This window comes from Coloeus monedula (assembly GCF_965178545.1).
Source record: "Coloeus monedula genome assembly, chromosome: 22".
NCBI lineage: Eukaryota > Metazoa > Chordata > Aves > Passeriformes > Corvidae > Coloeus > Coloeus monedula.
In genome coordinates this window covers 7,326,806-7,342,021 of record NC_138802.1, presented here as the reverse complement: position 1 = coordinate 7,342,021, position 15,216 = coordinate 7,326,806, and the positions used below count along the sequence as shown (strand labels likewise).

Below are 15,216 nucleotides of genomic sequence, written 5' to 3'. Positions count from 1 at the left end.
GGATCCCATCAGGGCTCGGGAATCACCCCCAACCCCCCTGGGATCCCATCAGGGCTCGGGAATCACCCCCAACCCCCCCTGGGATCCCATCAGGGATCGGGAATCACCCCCAAACCCCCCTGGGATCCCATCAGGGATCGGGAATCACCCCCAAACCCCCCTGGGATCCCATCAGGGATCGGGAATCACCCCCAAACCCCCCTGGGATCCCATCAGGGATCGGGAATCACCCCCAAACCCCCCTGGGATCCCATCAGGGCTCGGGAATCAGCCCCAAACCCCCCTGGGATCCCATCAGGGCTCAGGAATCGCCCCAAACCTCCCTGGGATCCCATCAGGGATCGGGAATCACCCCAAACCCCCCTGGGATCCCATCAGGGATCGGGAATCACCCCAAACCCCCCTGGGATCCCATCAGGGCTCGGGAATCACCCCCAAACCCCCCTGGGATCCCATCAGGGATCGGGAATCACCCCCAGCCCTTCCCGCTCTGCCGCCCTCTCCCAGTTCTCCAAGTCCATGGTGCTGGACGTCTACAGCGACTACGTCAACAACTTCACCACGGCCATGGCCCTCATCAAGAAGGCCTGTCTGACCAAGCCCGCCTTCCTCGACTTCCTCAAGGTCAGCGCCGCCCCTCCCCGGCTCCGCTTTTCCCAAAAAAACCCCTTTTTCCCCACTTTTCCCCAAAAAAAACCCTTTTTCCCCCACTTTTCCCAAAATCCCCCTTTTTCCCCCGCTTTTCCCCAAAAAAAACCCTTTTTCCCCCACTTTTCCCCAAAAAAACCCCTTTTCCCCCCACTTTTCCCAAAAAAAACCCCTTTTTCCCCCACTTTTCCCAAAAAAAACCCCTTTTTCCCCCGCTTTTCCCCAAAAAAAACCCTTTTTCCCCCACTTTTCCCCAAAAAAAACCCCTTTTCCCCCCACTTTTCCCAAAAAACCCCTTTTTCCCCCCACTTTTCCCCCAAAAAACCCCTTTTTCCCCCGCTTTTCCCCAAAAAAAACCCTTTTTTCCCCCGCTTTTCCCAAAATCCCCCTTTTTCCCCCACTTTTCCCCAAAAAAAACCCTTTTTCCCCCACTTTTCCCAAAAAAACCCCTTTTTCCCCCACTTTTCCCAAAAAAACCCCTTTTTCCCCCACTTTTCCCAAAAAAACCCCTTTTCCCCCCACTTTTCCCCAAAAAACCCCTTTTCCCCACTTTTCCCAAAAAACCCCTTTTCCCACTTTTCCCAAAAAACCTCTTTTTCCCCACTTTTCCCAAAATCCCCTTTTTCCCCACTTTTCCCAAAAAAACCCCTTTTTCCCCCACTTTTCCCCAAAAAAACCCCTTTTTCCCCCACTTTTCCCCAAAAAAACCCCTTTTCCCCCCACTTTTCCCAAAAAACCCCTTTTTCCCCCACTTTTCCCAAAAATCCCCTTTTCCCCCCACTTTTCCCAAAAAACCCCTTTTTCCCACTTTTCCCCAAAAAAACCCCTTTTCCCCACTTTTTCCCAAAAAACCCCTTTTCCCCCACTTTCCCCAAAAAAACCCCTTTTTCCCCCACTTTTCCCCAAAAAAACCCCTTTTCCCCCACTTTTCCCCAAAAAAACCCCTTTTTCCCCCCAATTTTTCCAAAAAACCCCTTTTCCCCACTTTTCCCAAAAAAAACCCCTTTTTCCCCCACTTTTCCCAAAAAAACCCCTTTTTCCCACTTTTCCCAAAAAACCCTTTCCCCCCACTTTTCCCAAAAAACCCCTTTTTCCCCACTTTTCCCAAAAAACCCCTTTTTCCCCCTCTTTTCCCAAAAAACCCCTTTTTCCCCACTTTTCCCAAAACCCCTTTTTCCCCACTTTTCCCAAAAAACCCCTTTTCCCCCACTTTTCCCAAAAAAACCCCTTTTTCCCCACTTTTCCCAAAAAACCCCTTTTTCCCACTTTTCCCAAAAAACCCTTTTCCCCACTTTTCCCAAAAAAACCCCTTTTTCTCCCCCACTTTTTCCCAAAAAACCCCTTTTTCCCCCACTTTTCCCAAAAAAACCCCTTTTTTCCCCACTTTTCCCAAAAATCCCCTTTTCCCCCACTTTTCCCAAAAAACCCCTTTTTCCCCACTTTTCCCAAAAAAACCCCTTTTTCCCCCACTTTTCCCAAAAAAACCCCTTTTTCCCCACTTTTCCCAAAAAACCCCTTTTTCCCCCACTTTTCCCAAAAAACCCCTTTTTCCCCACTTTTCCCCAAAACCCCTTTTTCCCCCCACTTTTCCCAAAAAAACCCCTTTTCCCCACTTTTCCCCAAAAAAAACCCCTTTTTCCCCCGCTTTTCCCCAAAAAAAACCCTTTTTCCCCGCTTTTCCCAAAATCCCCCTTTTTCCCCCACTTTTCCCCAAAAAAAAACCCCTTTTTTCCCCCGCTTTCCAAAATCCCCCTTTTTCCCCCGCTTTTCCCCAAAAAAAAACCCTTTTTTCCCCCGCTTTTCCCCAAAAAAACCCCTTTTTCCCCCCTTTTATCAAAAAACCCCTTTTCCCCCAATTTTCCCAAAAACCCCTTTCCCCCACTTTCCCAAAATCCCCTTTTTCCCACTTTTCCCAAAAAAACCCCTTTTTCCCCACTTTTCCCAAAAAACCCCTTTTTCCCCACTTTTCCCAAAAAAACCCCTTTTTCCCCCACTTTTCCCAAAAAACCCCTTTTTCCCCCACTTTTCCCAAAAACCCCTTTTCCCCCACTTTTCCCAAAAAACCCTTTTTCCCCCACTTTTCCTAAAAACCCCTTTTTCCCCCACTTTTCCCAAAATCCCCTTTTTCCCCCACTTTTCCCAAAAACCCCTTTTTCCCCACTTTTCCCCAAAAAAACCCCTTTTTTTCCCCCGCTTTTCCCAAAAATCCCCTTTTCCCCACTTTTCCCAAAAAACCCCTTTTTCCCCACTTTTCCCAAAAAACCCCTTTTTCCCCCACTTTTCCCAAAAAACCCCTTTTTCCCCCAATTTCCCAAAAAACCCCTTTCCCCCACTTTTCCCAAAAAACCCCTTTTCCCCCACTTTTCCCAAAAACCCCTTTTTCCCCCACTTTCCCCAAAAACCCCTTTTCCCCACTTTTCCCAAAAAAACCCTTTTTCCCCACTTCCCAAAAAAACCCCTTTTCCCCACTTTTCCCAAAATCCCCTTTTTCCCACTTTTCCCAAAAAACCCCTTTTCCCCCCACTTTTCCCCAAAAAACCCCTTTTTCCCCACTTTTCCCAAAAAAACCCTTTTTCCCCATTTTTCCCAAAAAACCCCTTTTTCCCCACTTTCCCCAAAAAAACCCCTTTTTCCCCCACTTTTCCCAAAAAACCCCTTTTTCCCCACTTTCCCAAAAACCCCTTTTCCCCCCACTTTTCCCCAAAAAACCCCTTTCCCCCCACTTTTCCCAAAAAAACCCCTTTTCCCCCAATTTTCCCAAAATCCCCCTTTTTCCCCACTTTTCCCAAAAAAAACCCCTTTTCCCCCAATTTTCCCAAAAAACCCCTTTTCCCCCCACTTTTCCCCAAAAAAACCCCTTTTTCCCCACTTTTCCCAAAAAACCCCTTTTCCCCCACTTTTCCCAAAAAAACCCCTTTTCCCCCACTTTTCCCCAAAAAACCCCTTTTTCCCCACTTTTCCCAAAAAAACCCCTTTTTCCCCCGCTTTTCCCCAAAAAATCCCCTTTTTCCCCCAATTTTCCCAAAAAACCCCTTTTTCACCACATTTCCCAAAAACCCCGTTTTTCCCACTTTTCCCAAAAAACCCCTTTTTCCCCCACTTTTATCAAAAAACCCCTTTTCCCCACTTTTCCCAAAAACCCCTTTTTCCCCACTTTTCCCCAAAAAACCCCTTTTTCCCCAATTTCCCAAAAACCCCTTTTCCCCCAATTTCCCAAAAAAACCCCTTTTTCCCACTTTTCCCAAAAAACCCCTTTTTCCCCACTTTTCCCAAAAAAAACCCCTTTTTCCCCCTCTTTTCCCAAAAAACCCCTTTTTCCCCCAATTTTCCCAAAAAACCCCTTTCCCCCACTTTTCCCAAAAAACCCCTTTTTCCCACTTTTCCCAAAAAACCCCTTTTCCCCCCACTTTTCCCAAAAAACCCCTTTTTCCCCACTTTTCCCAAAAAACCCCTTTTTCCCCCACTTTTCCCAAAATCCCCTTTTTCCCCACTTTTCCCAAAAAAAACCCCTTTTTCCCCACTTTTCCCAAAAAACCCCTTTTTCCCCCACTTTTCCCAAAAAAAACCCCTTTTTCCCCCACTTTTTCCCAAAAAACCCCTTTTCCCCACTTTCCCAAAAAACCCCTTTTCCCCCACTTTTCCCAAAAACCCCTTTTTTCCCCACTTTTCCCAAAAACCCCTTTTCCCCCACTTTTCCCAAAAAAAAACCCCTTTTCCCCACTTTTCCCAAAAAACCCTTTTTCCCCCACTTTTCCCCAAAAAAACCCCTTTTTCCCCACTTTTCCCAAAAACCCCTTTTCCCCCCACTTTTCCCCAAAAAACCCTTTTCCCCCACTTTTCCCAAAAACCCCTTTTCCCCCACTTTTCCCAAAAACCCCTTTTTTCCCCCACTTTTCCCAAAAACCCCTTTTCCCCCACTTTTCCCAAAAAAAACCCCTTTTCCCCACTTTTCCCAAAAAACCCTTTTTCCCCCACTTTTCCCCAAAAAAACCCCTTTTTCCCCACTTTTCCCAAAATCCCCTTTTCCCCCCACTTTTCCCAAAAAACCCTTTTTCCCCCACTTTTCCCCAAAAAACCCCTTTTTCCCCACTTTTCCCAAAATCCCCTTTTCCCCCCACTTTTCCCAAAATCCCCTTTTCCCCCACTTTTCCCAAAAAATCCCTTTTCCCCCCACTTTTCCCAAAAAACCCCTTTTCCCCCACTTTTCCCAAAAAACCCGTTTTTCCCCACTTTTCCAAAAACCCCTTTTTCCCCCACTTTTCCCAAAAAAATCCCTTTTCCCCCACTTTTCCCAAAAAACCCCTTTTCCCCCGCTTTTCCCAAAAAATCCCTTTTCCCCCACTTTTCCCAAAAACCCCTTTTTCCCCCACTTTTCCCAAAAACCCCTTTTTCCCCCACTTTTCCCAAAAATCCCTTTTCCCCCGCTTTTCCCAAAAAATCCCTTTTCCCCCAATTTTCCCCAAAAACCCCTTTTCCCCCCACTTTTCCCAAAAACCCCTTTTTCCCCACTTTTCCCAAAAAACCCCTTTTCCCCACTTTTCCCAAAAAACCCCTTTTTCCCCCACTTTTCCCCAAAAAAACCCCTTTTTCCCCACTTTTCCCAAAAAACCCCTTTTTCCCCACTTTTCCCAAAAACCCCTTTTCCCCCACTTTTCCCCAAAAAAACCCCTTTTTTCCCACTTTTCCCAAAAAACCCCTTTTCCCACTTTTCCCAAAAACCCCTTTTCCCCCACTTTTCCCCAAAAAAAACCCTTTTTCCCCCACTTTTCCCCAAAAAAAACCCCTTTTTCCCCCGCTTTTCCCCAAAAAAACCCTTTTTCCCCCGCTTTTCCCAAAAAAACCCCTTTTTCCCCCACTTTTCAAAAAACCCCTTTTTCCCCGCTTTTCCCCAAAAAACCCCTTTTCCCCCCACTTTTCCCAAAAAACCCCTTTTTCCCCACTTTTCCCAAAAAACCCCTTTTTCCCCACTTTTCCCAAAAAACCCCTTTTTCCCCACTTTTCCCAAAAAAACCCCTTTTTCCCCCACTTTTCCCAAAAAACCCCTTTTTCCCCACTTTTCCCAAAAAACCCCTTTTTCCCCACTTTTCCCAAAAAACCCCTTTTTCCCCCACTTTTCCCCAAAAAAACCCCTTTTTCCCCGCTTTTCCCCAAAAAAAACCCTTTTTCCCCCACTTTTCCCCAAAAAAACCCCTTTTTCCCCCCTTTTATCAAAAAACCCCTTTTTCACACTTTTCCCAAAAAACCCCTTTTCCCCCACTTTTCCCAAAAAACCCCTTTTTCCCCCACTTTTCCCAAAAAACCCCTTTTTCCCCACTTTTCCCAAAAAACCCCTTTTCCCCCACTTTTCCCAAAAAACCCCTTTTTCCCCACTTTTCCCAAAATCCCCGCTTTTTGCCCCGATTGCCCCAGAAGCGGCAGATGGCCAGCGCTGACCGTGTCACGCTCTACGGGCTGATGGTGAAGCCCATCCAGAGGTTCCCTCAGTTCATCCTCCTGCTGCAGGTGAGAGGAGGGAGCTTCTGGAATGTTTGGGAGCTTCTGGAATGTTTGGGAGCTTCTGGAATGTTTGGGAGCTTCTGGAGATGTTTGGGAGCTTCTGGAATGTTTGGGAGCTTCTGGAGGTTTTTGGGAGCTTCTGGAGGTTTTTGGGAGCTTCTGGAGGTTTTTGGGAGCTTCTGGAGGTTTTTGGGGAGGTTCTGGAGATTTTTGGGAGGTTCTGGAGATGTTGGGGAGCTCCTGGAGCTCTTTGGGAGGTTCTGGAGGTTTTTGGGAAGTTCTGGAGGTTTTTGGGGAGGTTCTGGAGATGTTTGCGAGGTTCTGGAGGACATTGGGAAGTTCTGGAGATGTTTGGGAGGTTCTGGAGATGTTGGGGAGCTTCTGGAGGTTTTTGGGAGGTTCTGGAGGTTTTTGGGAGGTTCTGGAGGTGTTTGGGAGGTTCTGGAGATGTTTGGGAGGTTCTGGAGGTGTTTGGGAGGTTCTGGAGATGTTTGGGAGGTTCTGGAGGACATTGGGAGGTTCTGGAGATGTTGGGAAGTTCTGGAGGTGTTTGGGAGGTTTTGGAGATTTTTGGGAGGTTCTGGAGATGTTGGGGAGCTCCTGGAGCTCTTTGGGAGGTTCTGGAGGTTTTTGGGAAGTTCTGGAGGTTATTGGGAAGTTCTGGAGGTGTTTGGGAGGTTCTGGAGGTTTTGGGAAGTTCTGGAGATGTTTGGGAGCTTCTGGAGATCTTTGGGAGCTTCTGGAGACCTTTGGGAGCTTTTGGAGATCTTTGGGAGCTTCTGGAGACCTTTGGGAGCTTCTGGAGATCTTTGGGAGCTTCTGGAGGACTTTGGGAGCTTCTGGAGACCTTTGGGAGCTTCTGGAGGACTTTGGGAGCTTCTGGAGACCTTTGGGAGCTTCTGGAGATCTTTGGGAGCTTCTGGAGATGTTTGGGAGCTTCTGGAGATCTTTGGGAGCTTCTGGAGATCTTTGGGAGGTTCTGGAGGTTTTTGGGAAGTTCTGGAGGTTTTTGGGAGGTTCTGGAGATGTTTGGGAGGTTCTGGAGGACATTGGGGAGGTTCTGGAGATGTTTGGGAGCTTCTGGAGGACATTGGGAAGTTCTGGAGATGTTTGGGAGCTTCTGGAGATGTTGGGGAGCTTCTGGAGGTTTTTGGGAGGTTCTGGAGATCTTTGGGAGCTTCTGGAGATCTTTGGGAGCTTCTGGAGGTTTTGGGAAGTTCTGGAGATGTTTGGGAGCTTCTGGAGATCTTTGGGAGGTTCTGGAGGTTTTTGGGAGGTTCTGGAGATGTTTGGGAGGTTCTGGAGGACATTGGGAGGTTCTGGAGATGTTGGGGAGGTTCTGGAGGTGTTTGGGAGGTTCTGGAGATGTTGGGGAGCTTCTGGAGGACATTGGGGAGGTTCTGGAGATGTTTGGGAGGTTCTGGAGGTTTTTGGGAGGTTCTGGAGGGGTTTTTTGGGAGGTTCTGGAGAAGGTTTTTGGGAGGTTCTGGAGGTTCTTGGGAGGTTCTCGGGAGGTTTTTTTTGGGAGGTTCTGGAGGACATTGGGAGGTTCTGGAGGGTTTTTTTGGGAGGTTCTGGAGAAGGTTTCTGGGAGGTTCTGGAGGTTCTTGGGAGGTTCTGGAGGTTTTGGGGAGGTTCTGGAGAAGTTCTCGGGAGGTTCTGGAGGTTTTGGGGAGGTTCTGGAGGGGTTTTTTGGGAGGTTCTGGAGGTTCTTGGGAGGTTCTTGGGAGGTTTTTTTTGGGAGGTTCTGGAGGTTCTTGGGAGGTTCTGGAGGGTTTTTTTGGAGGTTCTGGAGGTTTTTTTTGGGAGGTTCTGGAGAAGGTTTTTGGGAGGTTCTGGAGACCTTTGGGAGCTTCTGGAGACCTTTGGGAGCTTCTGGAGATCTTTGGGAGCTTCCGGAGGTTTTTGGGAAGTTCTGGAGGTTTTTGGGAGGTTCTGGAGACCTTTGGGAGCTTCTGGACGTTTTTGGGAAGTTCTGGAGGTTTTTGGGGAGGTTCTGGTGATCTTTGGGAAGTTCTGGAGGTTTTGGGAGGTTCTGGAGGTTTTGGGAGGTTCTGGAGATGTTTGGGAGCTTCTGGAGATCTTTGGGAGCTTCTGGAGATATTTGGGAGGTTCTGGAGGACTTTGGGAGGTTCTGGAGATGTTGGGGAGGTTCTGGAGGTGTTTGGGAGGTTCTGGAGCTCTTTGGGAGGTTCTGGAGGTTTTTGGGAAGTTCTGGAGGTTTTTGGGAGGTTCTGGAGGTTTTTGGGAGGTTCTGGAGATGTTTGGGAGCTTCTGGAGGACATTGGGAAGTTCTGGAGATGTTTGGGAGCTTCTGGAATGTTTGGGAGCTTCTGGAGGTTTTTGGGTGGTTCTGGAGATTTTTGGGAGCTTCTGGAGATCTTTGGGAGCTTCTGGAGGTTTTTGGGAAGTTCTGGAGATGTTTGGGAGGTTCTGGAGATCTTTGGGAGGTTCTCGAGGGTTTTTGGGGAGGTTCTGGAGATGTTTGGGAGGTTCTGGAGGACATTGGGAAGTTCTGGAGATGTTTGGGAGGTTCTGGAGATGTTGGGGAGCTTCTGGAGGTTTTTGGGAAGTTCTGGAGGTTTTTGGGGAGGTTCTGGAGATCTTTGGGAGGTTCTGGAGATGTTTGGGAGGTTCTGGAGGTGTTTGGGAGGTTCTGGAGATCTTTGGGAGCTTCTGGAGGACATTGGGTGGTTCTGGAGATGTTTGGGAGGGTCTGGAGAAGGTTTTGAGAGATTTTGGGCAAGGTTGGGGAGGTTTTGGGGGAGGTTGGGGGGGTTCTGGAGAAGGTTTTCGGGAGGTTCTGGGAAAGGGGTTTGGGAGGTTCTGGAGGGTTTTTTTTGGGAGGTTCTCGGAAGGTTTTTGGGAGGTTCTCGGGAGGTTTTTTTTGGGAGGTTCTGGAGGACATTGGGAGGTTCTGGAGGTTCTTGGGAGGTTCTGGAGGTTCTTGGGAGGTTCTGGAGGTTTTTTTGGGAGGTTCTGGAGGTTTTTGGGAGGTTCTGGAGAAGGTTTCTGGGAGGTTCTGGAGGTTCTTGGGAGGTTCTCGGGAGGTTTTTTTTGGGAGGTTCTGGAGGACATTGGGAGGTTCTGGAGGTTTTGGGGAGGTTCTGGAGGTTTTTGGGAGGTTCTGGAGGGTTTTTTTGGGAGGTTCTGGAGGTTCTTGGGAGGTTCTCGGGAGGTTTTTTTTGGGAGGTTCTGGAGAAGGTTTCTGGGAGGTTCTGGAGGTTTTTGGGAGGTTCTGGAGGGTTTTTTTGGGAGGTTCTGGAGGACATTGGGGAGTTCTGGAGGTTATTGGGAAGTTCTGGAGATGTTTGGGAGCTTCTGGAGATGTTTGGGAGGTTCTGGAGGGTTTTTGGGGAGGTTCTGGAGATTTTTGGGAGGTTCTGGAGATCTTTGGGAGCTTCTGGAGGTTTTTGGGAGGTTCTGGAGGTGTTTGGGAGGTTCTGGAGGACATTGGGGAGGTTCTGGAGATGTTGGGGAGCTTCTGGAGGACATTGGGAAGTTCTGGAGATGTTTGGGAGCTTCTGGAATGTTTGGGAGCTTCTGGAGGTTTTTGGGTGGTTCTGGAGATTTTTGGGAGCTTCTGGAGATCTTTGGGAGCTTCTGGAGGTTTTTGGGAAGTTCTGGAGGTTTTTGGGGAGGTTCTGGAGATCTTTGGGAGCTTCTGGAGGACTTTGGGAGCTTCTGGAGACCTTTGGGAGCTTCTGGAGATGTTTGGGAGCTTCTGGAGGTTTTTGGGAGGTTCTGGAGGTTTTTTGGGGAGGTTCTGGAGAAGGTTTTTGGGAGGTTCTGGAGGTTTTTGGGAGGTTCTGGAGGTTTTTTTGGGAGGTTCTGGAGAAGGTTCTTGGGAGGTTCTCGAGGGTTTTTTTGGGAGGTTCTGGAGGTTTTTGGGAGGTTCTGGAGAAGGTTTCTGGGAGGTTCTGGAGGTTCTTGGGAGGTTCTCGGGAGGTTTTTTTTGGGAGGTTCTGGAGGACATTGGGAGGTTCTGGAGGTTTTTGGGGAGGTTCTGGAGGGTTTTTTTGGGAGGTTCTGGAGGTTCTTGGGAGGTTCTGGAGAAGGTTTTTGGGAGGTTCTGGAGGGTTTTTTTGGGAGGTTCTGGAGGGTTTTTTTGGGAGGTTCTGGAGAAGGTTCTCGGGAGGTTCTGGAGGGTTTTTTTGGGAGGTTCTGGAGAAGGTTTTTGGGAGGTTCTGGAGGTTTTTTTTGGGAGGTTCTGGAGGTTTTTGGGAGGTTCTGGAGGTTTTTTTGGGAGCTTCCGGAGGTTTTTGGGAGGTTCTGGAGGTTTTTTGGGAGGTTCTGGAGATCTTTGGGAGCTTCTGGAGGTGTTTGGGAGGTTCTGGAGGTTTTGGGAGGTTCTGGAGATGTTTGGGAGCTTCTGGAGATCTTTGGGAGCTTCTGGAGATATTTGGGAGGTTCTGGAGGACATTGGGAGGTTCTGGAGATGTTGGGGAGGTTCTGGAGCTCTTTGGGAGGTTCTGGAGGTGTTTGGGAGGTTCTGGAGCTCTTTGGGAGGTTCTGGAGGTTTTTGGGAAGTTCTGGAGGTTTTTGGGAGGTTCTGGAGGTTTTTGGGAGGTTCTGGAGATGTTTGGGAGCTTCTGGAGGACATTGGGAAGTTCTGGAGATGTTTGGGAGCTTCTGGAATGTTTGGGAGCTTCTGGAGGTTTTTGGGAGCTTCTGGAGATCTTTGGGAGCTTCTGGAGGTTTTTGGGAAGTTCTGGAGGTTTTTGGGAAGTTCTGGAGATGTTTGGGAGGTTCTGGAGATCTTTGGGAGCTTCTGGAGGGTTTTTGGGGAGGTTCTGGAGATGTTTGGGAGGTTCTGGAGGACATTGGGAAGTTCTGGAGATGTTTGGGAGGTTCTGGAGATCTTTGGGAGCTTCTGGAGGTTTTTGGGAAGTTCTGGAGGTTTTTGGGGAGGTTCTGGAGATCTTTGGGAGGTTCTGGAGATGTTTGGGAGGTTCTGGAGGTTTTTTTTTGGAGGTTCTGGAGATGTTTGGGAGGTTCTGGAGGTGTTTGGGAGGTTCTGGAGATCTTTGGGAGCTTCTGGAGGACATTGGGTGGTTCTGGAGATGTTTGGGAGGTTCTGGAGAAGGTTTTGAGAGATTTTGGGCAAGGTTGGGGAGGTTTTGGGGGAGGTTGGGGGGGTTCTGGAGAAGGTTTTCGGGAGGTTCTGGGAAAGGGGTTTGGGAGGTTCTGGAGGTTTTTTTTGGGAGGTTCTCGGAAGGTTTTTGGGAGGTTCTGGAGGTTTTTTTGGGAGGTTCTGGAGGTTTTTGGGAGGTTCTGGAGAAGGTTTCTGGGAGGTTCTGGAGGTTCTTGGGAGGTTCTCGGGAGGTTTTTTTTGGGAGGTTCTGGAGGTTTTGGGGAGGTTCTGGAGGTTTTTTTGGGAGGTTCTGGAGAAGGTTCTTGGGAGGTTCTGGAGGTTCTTGGGAGGTTCTCGGGAGGTTTTTTTTGGGAGGTTCTGGAGGACATTGGGAGGTTCTGGAGGTTCTTGGGAGGTTCTCGGGAGGTTTTTTTTGGGAGGTTCTGGAGGACATTGGGAGGTTCTGGAGGTTTTGGGGAGGTTCTGGAGGGTTTTTTTGGGAGGTTCTGGAGAAGGTTTTTGGGAGGTTCTGGAGAAGGTTTCTGGGAGGTTCTGGAGAAGGTTTCTGGGAGGTTCTGGAGAAGTTCTCGGGAGGTTCTGGAGGTTTTTGGGGAGGTTCTGGAGGTTTTTTTGGCAGGTTCTGCAGAAGCCCCTCTTGGGGCTCTGCAGAACGGGGCCTCGGTTGGAGTTCTGGCTCCATCGCGAGGGTCGCCCTCCGTGCCGCGAGCCCGGGGGCTGCCGGGGCGGAGGCGGCTCCTGCCACGCCCACCGGTGCCCGTGTGCCAGGACATGCTGAAGAACACCCCGCGCGGGCACGCCGACCGGCTGGCGCTGCAGCTGGCGCTCACCGAGCTGGAGACGCTGGCCGAGAAGCTCAACGAGCAGAAGCGCGTGGCCGACCAGGTGGCCGAGATGCAGCAGCTCAGCAGGAGCATCGGCGAGCGCAGCAGCCTCAGCAAGGTGCGGCCTCCTCGGCCTCCTCGGCTTCGTCCTCGGCCTCCTCGGCTTCGTCCTCCTCATCCTCAGCTTCGTCCTCGTCCTCATCCTCATCCTCCTCAGCTTCATCCTCCTCATCCTCATCTTCATCTTCATCCTCATCTTTGTGCTCATCCTCATCCTCATCTTCATCCTCATCCTCATCCTCCTCATCCTCATCCTCATCTTCATCCTCATCCTCATCCTCCTCATCTTCATCCCCCTCATCCTCATCTTCATCTTCATCCTCATCCTCATCCTCCTCAGCTTCATCCTCGTCATCCTCATCGTCATCTTCATCCTCATCCGCATCCTCCTCAGCTTCATCCTCCTCATCCTCATCTTCATCTTCATCCTCATCTTCGTCCTCGTCCTCATCCTCATCCTCCTCAGCTTCATCCTCGTCATCCTCATCCTCATCTTCATCCTCATCCTCATCCTCCTCAGCTTCATCCTCCTCATCCTCATCTTCATCTTCATCCTCATTTTCGTCCTCATCTTCATCCTCCTCATCCTCATCCTCATCTTCATCCTCATCTTTGTGCTCATCCTCATCTTCATCTCCATCCTCATCCGCATCCTCCTCAGCTTCATCCTCCTCATCTTCATCTTCGTCCTCCTCCTCATCCTCATCGTCCTCAGCTTCATCCTCCTCATCCTCATCTTCATCTTCATCCTCATCTTCGTCCTCATCTTCATCCTCCTCATCCTCATCTTCATCTTCATCCTCATCCTCATCCTCCTCAGCTTCATCCTTCTCATCCTCATCTTCATCTTCATCCTCATCTTCGTCCTCATCTTCATCCTCCTCATCCTCATCCTCATCTTTGTGCTCATCCTCATCTTCATCTTCATCCTCATCCTCATCCTCCTCAGCTTCATCCTCCTCATCCTCATCTTCATTTCCATCCTCCTCCGCATCCTCCTCAGCTTCATCCTCCTCATCCTCATCTTCATCTTCATCCTCATCTTTGTGCTCATCCTCATCTTCATCTTCATCCTCATCTTCATCCTCCTCATCCTCATCCTCATCTTCATCCTCATCCGCATCCTCCTCAGCTTCATCCTCCTCATCCTCATCTTCATCTTCATTCTCATCCTCATCCTCCTCATCTTCATCCTCCTCATCCTCATCCTCATCCTCATCTTCATCCTCATCTTCATCCTCATCCTCCTCAGCTTCATCCTCCTCATCCTCATCCTCATCTTCATCCTCATCTTTGTGCTCATCCTCATCTTCATCTTCATTCTCATCCGCATCTTCCCCAGCTTCATCCTTCTCATCCTCATCTTCATCTTCATCCTCATCCTCCTCATCTTCATCCTCCTCATCCTCATCTTCATCTTCATCCTCATCTTTGTGCTCATCCTCATCTTCATCTTCATTCTCATCCTCATCCTCCTCAGCTTCATCCTCCTCATCCTCATCTTCATCTCCATCCTCATCCGCATCCTCCTCAGCTTCATCCTCCTCATCCTCATCTTCATCTTCATCCTCATCTTTGTGCTCATCCTCATCTTCATCTTCATCCTCATCCTCATCCTCCTCATCCTCATCCTCATCTCCATCCTCATCCTCATTCTCCTCAGCTTCATCCTCCTCATCCTCATCTTCATCCTCATCTTCGTCGTCATCTTCATCCTCCTCCTCGTGCTCCTCAGCTTTGTCTTCCTCATCCTCATCTTCATCCTCATCCTCATCTTCATCTTCATCCTCATTCTCCTCGGCTTCATCCTCCTCATCTTCATCCTCATCTGCAATCTCATCTTCATCCTCATCCTCCTCAGCTTTGTCCTCCTCATCCTCATCTTCCTCTTCATCCTCATCTTCATCCTCATCCTCCTCAGCTTCGTCCTCCTCATCCTCATCTTCATCCTCATCCTTGTCAGCTTCATCCTCCTCATTCTCATTTTCATCCTCTTCCTCGTCCTCCTTGGCTTCATCCTCCTCATCCTCCTCTTCCTCCTCATCCTCTGCATCCTCCTCATCTTCATTCTCCTCCTCCTCCTCTTCCTCCTCATCCTCGTCCTCCTCATCCTCTGCATCCTCCTCCTCCTCATCCTTCTCATCCTCGTCATCCTCCTCCTCGTTGTCTTCATTCTCCTCCTCCTCCTCCTCATTCTCCTCCTCCTCACCTTCATCCTCCTCCTCATCCTCATCATCCTGCTCCTCCTCCTCCTCCTCCTCCTCCTCCTCCTCCTCGTTGTCTTCATTCTCCTCGTCCTCCTCGTCCTCCTCCTCCTCATTCTCCTCATCCTCATTCTCTGCATCCTTCTCATCTTCATCTTCATCCTCTTCCTCCTCATCCTTCATCCTCCTCCTCCTCCTCCTTCTCCTCCTTGTCCTCCTCCTCCTCCTCCTCCTCCTTCATCCTCTCCTCCTCCTCCTCCATCCTCCTCAGCCTCAGCTGGGTTGGCTTTGGGGCTTCCTCTCCCCTCGGGGATTTCGGGATGCGGCATCCCCGGGGATGCTGAGCTCGGAGCGGGGCAGCTCCGCCGGGGCCGCGGGGTCTCGTTCCCCGCGTGCCGCAGCTCCTGGTGTTCAAAAAGGGACCCTGGGCGACCTCGATGCCAACCCCACAGCGGGGCCCCCGCGGGCTCGGCCCTGGCATCGGGATTGGCATCGGGATTGGCATCGGGATCGGGGCTGGAGAGGCCCCAAAAAGGGCCCTGGTGGTCTCTCGGGGTGGGTGGTCCTACAGGTCCTACAAGGAGAGCCTTGTAAATGGTGGGAAAGAGACCCAAATTTGGGATCAGGGCGTCTGGAAGGGTCGGGAGAAGGTTTGGGAGGTCCTGGAGGAGATTGGGGAGCTTTTGGGGGAGGTTCTGGAGAAGGTTTTGGGGAGGATTTGGAGAATTTGGGAGGATTTGGAGAATTTGGGAGGATCTGGAGGAGGTTTGGAAGGTTCTGGAGAAGGTTGGGGAGCTTTTGGAGAAGGTTCTGGGAGGTTCTGGAGAAGGTTTTGGGGAGGTTCTGGAGAAGGTTTTGGGGAGGTTCTGGAGAAGGTTTTGGAGGTTCTGGA

At 49.9% G+C, this 15,216-nt stretch overlaps 1 protein-coding gene across 6 annotated transcripts in view; it reads left to right on the top strand.

Moving 5' to 3' along the window:
* ARHGEF10L (Rho guanine nucleotide exchange factor 10 like) overlaps nt 1-15,216 on the top strand; it is a 68,558-nt gene that overhangs the window by 26,362 nt on the left and 26,980 nt on the right. For 5 of the 6 annotated variants that reach the window (XM_082295815.1, XM_082295814.1, XM_082295813.1 and 2 more), the window contains 3 exons: nt 508-624; nt 6,058-6,150; nt 12,005-12,178. In XM_082295815.1, coding sequence (XP_082151941.1) covers nt 508-624; nt 6,058-6,150; nt 12,005-12,178 — 384 coding nt within the window. The remainder of the gene's footprint in view (nt 1-507; nt 625-6,057; nt 6,151-12,004; nt 12,179-15,216) is intronic. The other variant, XM_082295816.1, reaches the window with a different exon arrangement.